The sequence below is a fragment of the Bipolaris oryzae genome (assembly GCF_000523455.1).
Source record: "Bipolaris oryzae ATCC 44560 unplaced genomic scaffold scaffold_47, whole genome shotgun sequence".
Taxonomy (NCBI): Eukaryota; Fungi; Ascomycota; class Dothideomycetes; order Pleosporales; family Pleosporaceae; genus Bipolaris; species Bipolaris oryzae.
This window is the reverse complement of record NW_006911323.1, coordinates 49,422-60,558: the sequence shown is the minus strand read 5'-3', so window position 1 is coordinate 60,558 and position 11,137 is coordinate 49,422. Positions and strand designations below refer to the sequence as shown.

The 11,137-nt window shown below is 51.7% G+C and overlaps 3 protein-coding genes across 3 annotated transcripts; 2 read left to right on the top strand and 1 right to left on the bottom strand.

Annotated features, from left to right (window-relative positions):
• Nucleotides 1-2,616: 2,616 nt before the first annotated feature.
• Nucleotides 2,617-3,644, top strand: COCMIDRAFT_25459 (uncharacterized protein; the record flags this gene model as incomplete). The annotated part of the gene is made up of 2 exons (XM_007688761.1): nucleotides 2,617-2,799; nucleotides 2,862-3,644. 2 exons carry the CDS (start codon nucleotides 2,617-2,619, stop codon nucleotides 3,642-3,644), a joined length of 966 nt encoding a protein of 321 aa, XP_007686951.1.
• Nucleotides 3,645-5,543: 1,899 nt separating this feature from the next.
• On the top strand, nucleotides 5,544-7,631 carry COCMIDRAFT_92580 (uncharacterized protein; the record flags this gene model as incomplete). The annotated part of the gene is made up of 4 exons (XM_007688792.1): nucleotides 5,544-5,681; nucleotides 5,937-6,223; nucleotides 6,301-7,145; nucleotides 7,201-7,631. The coding sequence occupies 4 exons, from the start codon at nucleotides 5,544-5,546 to the stop codon at nucleotides 7,629-7,631; spliced, it is 1,701 nt and encodes a 566-aa protein (XP_007686982.1).
• An 812-nt stretch (nucleotides 7,632-8,443) lies between these two features.
• Nucleotides 8,444-9,271, bottom strand: COCMIDRAFT_25457 (uncharacterized protein; the record flags this gene model as incomplete). Its single annotated transcript, XM_007688760.1, has 1 exon — nucleotides 8,444-9,271. The coding sequence occupies one exon, from the start codon at nucleotides 9,269-9,271 to the stop codon at nucleotides 8,444-8,446; it is 828 nt and encodes a 275-aa protein (XP_007686950.1).
• Between the last annotated feature and the right edge of the window lie 1,866 nt (nucleotides 9,272-11,137).

Here is an 11,137-nt window from a genome sequence, read left to right as displayed (position 1 = left end):
GGTATTTTGGGGAGGATGGCAATAGCACGACGCAAGAGAACATTCCAGAGCAGGGCTTTCAGGAGGCAATATAAGTATCGACGCGGGGGCTCCCGCAAGAAACAACGGACGTCTTTGCCCTTGGACCTGAGACCGCCATGATGAGTGTTATTTACGCACAATCAATACTTCTAAACCACGTACCCCTGGACGGGGGGCGAAGATCTGCTAGACAAAGCGGGTAGCCGTGCCTGGGAGGGTCGTCTGTGTGTGCCCGCAATGGCCAAATCGCGTGATGAGATCGGATCGCATCGCTAGAGGAGATCGGCTGAGATATACTTAGTTACCCTGTGGGTCTAGAGACGATCCGATACTAATCTCGAGCATGATGGAGGAGATATCGAAGATGTATCAATTCCAGTGCAGAGTGTTTGGTGCTGGTACGTGGGGTACAGCTAGATGTGAGGATTGTGGCTGACTATCTGAACTGTCGATTGCAGATAGCCCCCTTTCCAGTGCGACACGGTTGTGCATCATGTCTGCAAAACAAAAGTGTAGTCGCAGTATGCATTAGGAGAATGCTGTGTTAGCGCGCCTAGGCTAGGAACAGGTTAGTGCGGCTCGTACAGAAAGGTCGAGCGTAACGTAGATCTCGGTACCGACTCGCTTACTATTACTAGTAGACTCCGGACGTGAGTGGGAGAGCCGGTGCCGTCATGCTTATTCTGTATGGACAGCCTACGAAGACCAAATACTGTACCTTTTCTCGTGGGTCAGTTGAATAAGGTTAGTAGGTGTACAAAGACGGATGGCCGGATGCATCTCGGTAGGTGCTACGCGAGAGCTGCACGTGGCGACGTTTCCGATGCGTACTTGGCTGTGCCTTATATTGCTTATTCTCGAGCTTGGTGACACAAGTGACAGGCCCATTCCTTGCAAGCGCATGCATCCAGAATCCGTTGGTGAAGGTTCACAAGTCATCCCTGCATCAGACGTGGCTGGTCGGACGGAGCTGTTGGCAAGTATTTCCCGGCAGTCCTGTGCATGCGAATTTCATGCCGATATCACTGAGTGAGCGCGTGACCTCCTAGTATTATGTCTCGATTTGTACCGCGGAGTTTCTGTCTGTAGCTCGAGCGGACTTGAGAGGTCCGACCGATCCGCGGTGTGGTAGCCAGCATGCAGAAAACACAGTGTCATTGGAGAGCAACGTGCGGGCCGGTCGATCAACAAAGGTCACGGCGCTTAGCGTAGTAACGGCAGTTGAACGGTGCTGGGGCTGGGGCTTCGTTCGGTACCACGCTGATCTCCTCAACCAACGGCCAGACGATAGGTGAACCTGTTCTGTAAGCTGTGAACTCCACAGAGCAAAAACAAACAAGGAGGCTGGCTGTTTATGTTCTACTGCGGGAGACTGGACAAGAAATCCAGGAGACAAACTCAAGATTTCCGAGTGAGCATGAGACTGGGGATGTTGTTGGGTAAATGATTGTCGATACGGACTATCGGATGCAGCCGGGGGGGGGGCGGAAGTGGGAGAAAGCCGAAGCACCGAGCTTGCGCGACACCAAGATTGCTATGGCGGTCTGCGCCTCAACACAATGAACACTGCTCTCTCCACGTCAATGAGTAGTATCAACGCGAGTACGAGGGTGCCCTAGCTATAGAAGGAGTGACTCAGTCCCAACAGTTGTAGCCTCGTGTCTATGACACAAGTGTATAGCAGATGCATGCGAAGTGTAGTGCTTGGTGTAAGCAGTAGCGACAATAAGTAAAGCTATAGTGTGGTCTGCTGTCAGGTGACAGTGCAGAAGCTAGTTAAAGGGACTGTGTTGTATCAAGCATGGGAAATCTGCAAGAATTGACTGTGGAGTCTTCAAGTTACGAGCAACAGTCTACACGCTACGTATTGGCGGGTTATGACGTGTGCCTCAAAAAATAGTGAACAGCTGATTTATTGTTGGTGGTGCGGGATTGCCATAGATGTCTGGATCAACAACTATGCTGTGCGCCCATTGCTTGTCTTCCGTGGTGTTGCTAGCTTACAACTACTCTTGACTATCGAGGTTTGGGGATAGTACATGGTGTATGTGATTATACCGTCTCCTTTTGCTTTATCCACAATACCTATACCTACACTACAAATTACGCAAGACCGCCCTTCAAAGATTGCTCGGCAGATTGCTTGTCATGCTAGAAAGTGCTTCGCCCACGATCTACTACGTGTACATCTTGAGCTTATCTCAAATACGCCCCGAGATCGGATAGCTTGGCGGCCGAAAGTTCCGTTAAACCCTTTTCGGTCGGAGTTGCGAGATAATGGTCGAAACATCAGACTACTGTTTGCATGTGTTAGTGCTCGGAGATTGATGTCCTTGATCCGCGAGTGGATTCGTACTCTTGCACTGCCTCTGAGCAGGCCTAAAGTTAGGCCGAAGACCTGACTTTGCTGAAGTGTCCATCCACGTATTTGACCGTGGAGAAACAATAGTATAGGATATAAGGAATCCTGACGTTCCGCTACTCAACTAGTCATCCACACTACAACCAAACCATCAGCCCATAACCGAGCAGTCTTGTCTCCTTTCAAACACCACAGACACCTTCTCTTCCCGACCCAACACATCAAGCATCATCATGGTCGTTCCGCCTCCAGCACCCGATACCTGCACACAGGTTGGCCCAGATTGCCCAGTTGAGGGCACCATTCTAGGATACTACCCGGACATTGGTGTCAACGCCGCATATACGGGGTTCTTTGCCCTTGCTGCTATCATCAACCTTGGACTGGGACTCCGATACAAGACATGGACCTATATGGTAAGTGTCTTGCTCTGATAGACTGATGCCTACGAAACATGACTAACAGTGTCAAACCACAGGCTGCCATGACTCTGGGTTGTGTAGGCGAGGCAGTGGGTTACGCAGGCCGAATCATAATGTGGGACAACCCCTTCGACAACACGGGTTTCCAGATGCAAATCTGCTGCCTCATCATCTCGCCCGCCTTCATCTCCGCGGCCATCTACCTAACGCTCAAGTATCTCGTCATTAGCTTTGGCGAGTCGTGGTCGCGCCTCCGACCGGCGCGGTATACACACATTTTCATTGCGGGAGATTTCCTGTCGCTGGTGCTGCAGGGCGCAGGTGGTGGCATTGCTGCGACTGCCGATTTTGGCAGCGAGGCACAGGACAATGGCACAAACATCATGATTGCAGGTGTGGTTTGGCAGGTCTTCACACTGACTGTCTTTGGCTTCCTGCTCGTTGAATATGCCATCCGCACATACAAGCACCGCGAGGAGCTGTCAGACGAAGCCCGGACCCTGCTACAGCAGAAGTCGTTCCGCCTCTTCCTCTTTGCCATTGTGTTGGCCTTTATCACCATTTTTGCTCGATGCGTCTACCGTATCCCCGAGCTTGCTTTTGGATGGAGGAGTGAGCTGATGCGCGAAGAGGTGGACTTTATCGTCTTGGAGGGAGCCATGATTGTCACTGCAGTGGTAGCGCTGACCGTCTTCCATCCCGGATACTGCTTCCCTGCTCTTGTGAACGCGGGCGACAAGAGCAAGTCTGTTCGGGGCAAGAGCATTTACGACGACTCGGACATTGAGATGATGTCTGCTCGTCGCCCATCGCAGCAGGTGCAGGCTAACAATTTGTGATTTTTGTCGTTTCTGTGTGAGGAGAGGATTTGCTCTGGAGTTGGATACCAGCGGGTCTAGAATGCTCTCGCATGACCCGCATACATATGTTGAGGTGTGGCGCACAGGTTTTCTTTTTTTCCCCGGAACGGGCATGAAAGGGGAGTTTTAGAATAGGGTACTCCAAATGCCATGTTACACGACACTGCACATAGAAGAATTGAGATGTTTCTTGTGGAGTTTCGAAAATACCATGACGCCGTATGTTTCGCTCTTGCTTGCTTTGCCCCCCTCCCCTTGTCTTTCTCTTTGAGCATTGTGTCCTATCAGCGTGCTGTACACAGTGCTAGGGTAAACAAGGCATGCGCAGAAGCTGTCAGCGGAAGTGTCGGAGGGGAGTGCTGGGAGTGCTGGGAGTGCTGGGAGTGCTCGTAGAGATTGGCAAGTAAGCCGGAGTGGGTCGAGGAGATACGGAGCAGAAACAGAAGGCACGTGACGCGCCTAGAATGTCCTCATGCCACTTCCATACTGCAGCGGATACATGGCGCCGACGTGAGCATATAAACAGGCGCGTGTCTACCAGATGGATGCTGGCGTGCTTACCCACAGCCTGGGCACTGGGACGACCCGGAGCTAGAGGACATGCAGCTACGGGGAAAAGCCATATCGACAGCCACCCGCCGGGCTGCCACGGCCACGGTGTGGTGGTGATGAGCAGCGGCGGCGGCGGCGGTGGTGGTGGTGGTAGTGTGGCGTGCCATTGCCACAACCCACCGGCTGCAGCTGATGACGTCAACTGTGGCTGGCTGGTATTTGAACCACGTCGGCCATGCAGCTGTGCTTGCGGTGTTTGAATTTTCCTCTGCTGTGCGCTTCTTCTCCTCTTTTTCTTCTTCTCATGCCCTGGGCCAGGTCACGTCGAGCAGCAGTTGGCATGGCTGCTTATCCATCCACACAGGTAGGCACAGTGCCCAATCCGCTCCCCGAGTACTGACAAGCCCGCACAGCCGCCAATCAACACTGCCTTGCTCGAGACTAGCATGCCGTTGTCCTTTGCAATGATGGCGGCACGACGTCACGCCACGGCTGGAGCCAACTTGGCCGCCTAGCCTTGCCCTAGCCATTTGGGTCTGTAGTGTTGCGTCGCCTGCCTCAGCCTCACGCACCGCCACACGCTGCACGTCGATTCGTCACCACACGTCCATGGCGGCCCAACGACCCAGGTTCTCCTGGCGAGCAGCGGCTTCCGCGATGCACTTGCACTCCATGCCCCCCCCTCCCCCCCATGTCGGCCCTGTTGGTCGCCGCATGCCATGGCATGCCCTGAAGCCCGGAACCCGTCGCCATGGTGCCTCTCCATCCGCGCGGCCATGGCCACACGTGTGCCGCCGAAGCTAGCCCTCGTGCTGAGGCGTAACAGTAGAGCAAGAGCAGAGCAAATGTCGTGCTTCTCTTGCATCTTGACAGGTGTCCCACGCCTGTCGTCCCAGGCCGTCTACGCTTTGGGTGTCCAAATGCGCCCCGACAAAGCACGTGAGCTGATCACTCGTCCCCTCATTGGCTAGGAAACACTCTCCGCAGCATGTTTTTCGTCGGCGATTTGAACCGAGGAATCGCTTCAAGTCGCAAGTCTTATTTGCACAGGAGCACAAGAGGCGGATTTTTGCGGCCAGCCTGACGACCGTGGGTGTGTGTGCGCTCTCCTTGCCCTCGAATCGTGGCGAGAACGACTCCGATGCCACAAACTACTAGAGCCGCCCCGTTGACTTCAGAGAGCCTGCGGCGTTGCCATCAGCACTTCCATTGGCGCGAGCTTGTCGCTCATCGCCGAGAACTCCACAGGCTCCACCACTACCACCACCATCAACCTTGGACCCTTTGCCAGCTACCAACTTCTACCACAACCACATCGCCCACACCATGGACCTCTCAGACCGATGGCAGAATATTGCTCCTGCCTCAGACGAGCCCGGACAGCGACGCGCCCCGCCAGACCGTCGGAAGCGGAGGCAGGCCGTTGCTGTGGCTTGTGTGCACTGCCGCAACGGGAAGGCCAAGGTACGTAGGACCGTGTTACACCCAGCCAGTGTCATGAGTCTTCGGTGACCCGGAGGTACTTTGCCTTGACTTTCAGCGCCAGCTGATGCCTGTCAGCAATGCAAAGTACCCAAGCCCCTCCTGTCAGCCACATGTGCTACTGGTAGTTCCTTCAACTACTCTTCTATGGGTAATCACTGGCTGTGACACTACCTGTAGGTGGCCGACTGCTGCCTTTGATCCTCTCCCGAAGGCTGCTAATTCAGTAATCCGCAGTGCGACGGCACGAGGCCACGATGTAACCGCTGCAAGGATAACGATCTCATATGCCAATACGATGTCGCAGAGGGCGTCTCCAGAGCTGAGCGCATGAAGATCATGAAGCGGGACAGCATGACCGGCGAGCTCGAAGATCTCAAACGCATCGTCAACTTCCTCCGCTCAGGTACAGACGACCAAGCCGCAGCCATTCTAGCAAGACTACGACTTGGTGACACTCCCGAGGACGTTGCAAAGTCTCTCTCCTTGGTACCCTCTCCAGCAGCATCCACCCAACCCCCCAGGTATGCATCACTATATTACAGCTTCCTCTATAGCTGCAAAAAAACAAAACAAAGGCACAATGGTAACCGGAGTTCAGCTTACTGGGCCAGGAGTCCACCGATACCTCTGGAAGTGCAATGAGCCACGACTCCCTTTTCGATCCAAGCAAACCTACTCCCAAGTTTCGTCAAGGCTCCAGCGCATCTTTGGCATCGCCTCCAGGTCAAACTCCTGCTTGGTCACCTTCTGCAAATCTTCCCCATTCTGCATTTGCGCCCCCAGGGAGAGGAAAGCAGTCAAGCATCAGCGAAGAACAGTCCTTTTTGTGCCCTCTGTTTGACCGAGACGACTTTCTGCTACCCAAAGCCGAAGACGAGGGCGAAAGTGATGACGCTGGCGATGATGAATTCGAAGAGAGAAACATTGACCCACGACTCACTCAGCAGGCTTCAACTTTTGACCTCCGTCCCATTCCCTCGTCCTCGTCAAAAAGGCCTTCCCAAAGCCAGAGACTGTCCCCACACAGACACAACAGAGTCCGCTCCATTTATTCCACTCACCTTACTGGACGACAACCAATTGTAAACACTATCCGCATCCATCCCAATCTCGATATTCGCAGCTTCTTCGATAACACATCTTTCACTACTAGCGCCGAGTCGAGCCAGTACTCCAAATCTCAGGATACGCATACTCGCAATCTCTTTCTGCCAACATGGGCTATGCTTCCAATCAATACAGTGCCCGACCCTGGTTCACTCCGACGCACTGTACCGAGTGTATTACACGAGGCAACAAAATTGATAGATAATGGACATCCGATCGAAGAGATTATCGAGAAGCACCCAAATATTGCTGCTTTGTTTGACGAAGAAGTATACAACAACTCGGGCATTCTTTCCAAATGGGCGGTTGGTATGGTGCACAGCATGTTTCTCAAAGGTAACCACCCAAACTCGTTTACAACTCTCAAAATTCTACTTGCTCACCAGACTAGGCAACACATTTACATGCTTCGGGTTCATGTACCTTTTTTGGTCATTGATGCGCTGGGTGATTTCACCTTCTCCCGAGACGTATAACGCCATGCCGGAATGGCTCCGTCCGACCCCGAATCAGCTTTTTATGCCACATATCAATATCGTCGATTTTGTCGTCTGGCCCGCCTTTCGCGAACTCGCCGTTCAAATTCCCGCAATGCAGGAACGCATGGAGTGGCTCATGGATATGAGCCTCAATATTCAGTGTGACTGGTCATTCACCACCGCAGAGGCACTGCATAAACATGAAGAGACTGGCCGGGTGGACTTGTGCGACACAGCAAGAGATGTTATCCGGAATTTGACCAACTGGAGCGTTGGACCGAGTTTCAGGGGATACATTAGCAACGCAGATTCCTATGTACGAATCAGGACTGAGGGATATTGAACCAGGCAATTTGTCCAAGTAACCTCGAAGACGCCCAGGTACACAGGACATGGATTTGTATGGCGCAGCATAAAGGGAAAAATGAATAATTTAGAAACCAGAAAAGCATTCAAGATTCATCAAGGATTCAACGGGCATGTAGGGATAATGCATAGAAACAAGGAAAAGACGAAAAAAAAGGAGGAAAATACCAAATGGCCAGAAACAAGGATCAAATACGAGGACACCGCATGTAGAAAATCGGGCCGAAGCATGGTACATACATACATACACGGCGGAAAGTCTATAAGACGACATGCGTGCAAAACCATGTAACGTAGAACGATGTAGCGAAAATCATCTGCCAAAAAAATAACAAGCATCACTCTCTTCTCTCAATTTGGAAAGAAGCCATCCTGCTGACTTTGTGAATGCTGCCCCTTGACCAAGGCATAAAAAAAGAGAAAGGACATAATACAGTAAAATAACATAAGCTAATTTCTCCCTAGTCCAAAAATACTTCCACGAATCATATCTCGTTGCTGATCACCACGCTCGTCGTCTGTCAAATAAACAAACAGCAAACATTACCAGTGTCCACATACCATAAACCATCAAGCGAACCAAACAAGACTTCGAAAATAAAAATCAAGCATCAGCAGCTTCATCTTCCTTTCCTAGTAATTCGAAAAGAAAAAAGAACAGTGTGTACCCATGCACGCACAACAACGCACATGTATACCTGTAACCAGCCCTTCTAACCCACATTTTCCCATGGGTACAACGACACTAGACTCACCGCCCCACGCCCCCCTCCCCCCACAACTACAACCTCAAACAATCCAAGGCACAATCCCCGTCCTATGATACTCCCTCCTCGCCTCCGTATCCACCAACACATCCCTCGCAGCATTAAGCTGCTGCATCGCCAGATTCGCAGCCCCCTTGTCTTCCTCCGAGGACGCCTTGTCCGGGTGCAGTGTACGCGCCATGCGGCGGTAGGATTTCTTGATTGTGGAGGGGGTGGCGCGCCAGTCGGAGAGGCCGAGAGTGGTGTAGAGAAGTGAGTTTATTGGGGGGTTGAGGCGGGATGGCGTGGAAGGAGGAGGGGGGCGGGAGTTTAGGTTGCGGGTGCGGGTGCGGGTTGAGGAGGAGCGAGAGGGTGGAGGGGAGACGGGGATGGTTGTTGCAGGAGGAGGTATTACGGGGGGAGTCACAGGGGTAGTGTATGGAGGGTAGTTTTCGATGTCCTCCCAGTAGGGGTCGAAGGGAGACAAGGAGAAGGGGGTTGAAGAGGAGCGGGGGGACGGTGCGGGAGTGGAGTTTGTGGAGGCGGTTCGCTCGCTCAGGGGGGTACGCGGAGTACTTGTCCGCGACTTTTTAGGCGTGGAGATGGCTGATGCGACTTGGTTTTCTGTGTCTTCGTCGGCGAAGATGGTGAAGTTGGGTTTACGCTTTTTGTTCTGGCACTTTTTGACAACAAGGGCCGCGGGGACGGGGAGTCTGATCTTCAACGATGGTCGGACAGCGCGGGTTTGCGAACGGGTTTTCGGACGAACATAAGGCGCGGTGTCGTTTAGAATCTCGAATTCTTCTTTTTCGGTGGCCGAGAGTGGTGTGGCTGCCGCAAGGGCTAGCAGGTCGTCGATAACGCTCCCCATCTTGAATTGACACACTGGAGAGCTAAGTATAAACGCCAACTCGCCCAATTGGTACGGAGAAAAGAGTGACAGGACGAAACGACATCAAGACGCCCAACAAAAGCAATTGTACGAACCTGAAGATGTATAGATCAGAAAACCAACAAGACTTGTACGCTTCCAAACAGCAGATTGAACAACGAAGGAATAGTCAAAGGGAGGACAGCAGCCTCCCCTCTCTATATAAAACCAAGAAAAGACTAAGACTAGGCAAGTGAAGTCAAAGTCGCGTTTGCAATCCTAGCCCAAGCGCTCCAAACTCGAGGTGACAGACACTTTTGTATATTTCAGGTACGTCAGACGCCACAAAGATCCAAGCTTTCCTCTCGTGGTGAAGCTGAGCTGAGCCGAACAAAGACAATGAACGCGGGGGAGCTCGACACCAAAACGCGACAACGCGTCCAGCGCGCCCTTTACTTTGCGCGCGTATGTTCCCTCTTGGCGCATAGCGCAAGGGGTTTATGGCGTTTTGCTGGGTGTTTGCTGGTTGGTAGTGCGGGTGTAGAGATGAAGGTGGTGGGAGCCTGGTGATGGTGTGAGACATGTGATTGCGCTTTTGCTCCCCAAAAAGCGCGATAATGATGATCGGGGATTTGTGAAACGGGTCGAGCGTTCAGGTGCGTTTACACGAGTGAAATGGAGGTACAGTTGCGCGCGGTGGTGCTTGAGTGAGTGAACTCAGTGTACATACACGCTCAGCTGCCTACTCGGGCGCACCTGCATCCGCGGACGAACTACATACTGAGTGGGGATGGGCAGAATCTGGCCTGGTTGCGTGCTTGTATATTGAAGTAAGGGTATCATATATAAGTAAGACGGGCGCCAAAAGGTGAGGATCCTGGAGTTGGCGTATTCGGTAGTGACTGATGGAAGATGAGAGGGAAGGAAGCCATGCCATATGACCCGCATGCACCCGGTGGACAAAAAATGCGAGGCTCCAAGTGTGTGGTTCTTTATACAAGGCGCGTAAGAGACAGAGAAAACCACAATATCATAGTAGTGTTATAAAGCTACGAAGCTGCTGACGTTCTAGCTTGTCATCGATTTTGTTTAGGTCTTGCCTAGGTAGTAGTGGCTCATGAATAGTCTTGCATTGATGTCCGCTGGGTGATAGGCTTACCGCCTTGTCAAAATCGATAACGCGCGACAGAAAGTTGATAAAGTTCGAGCTTTGCAATACTCTCTCAGTACTACAGGAATTATAATATCTTTCACGCGTCGTCTTCCCCGTACTTCTAATTACTGTTCTGGCATCTGAAATTATTTGGAAATTGTAGTCATGAAGTGATTACGGCTGTAAATTATGGGCTGTTTGAAGTTCTGGGGATTTTGTCAACTGTGTGCTGCTAATTCGCCGGTAGACTGTTTACATATGGACTGGATAAGGTAGCTGAATACTATTAACATTGCTTGCTACAAAGCTTACTAATCTTAAGTCTCGACTTTCTACAGTTAGGCTTCCGTTTTGAGTGAGATTATAATGTAAGGGGAACAAATGCTTAGTACACAGAAGGGTGTACTCGATGAAGTGGTGGTCAGTTGTTTGTTGGAGAAGGAGCAAGCCGGAGTTACTGAGTATAGAACTAGTTATCTAGTGTATGATGTAAGGTAGGATCGGCCACTGGTCTAACTTAAACCATGATTTAGTAGGAAGATCCTCATACTAGGCGTGCGGACTACTCAACCTCCTAGTCTACTTTGTCCGAAGCTCAGACTCGCTCTAGACAAAAAGTGACACCTAGTTTTTACTAACTAGTTGTGAAAGATCTTGGCCACAAATGGCGAGTAGAGCGTCTGCTGCTTTTCGCATGCTGATAATATGGGGTG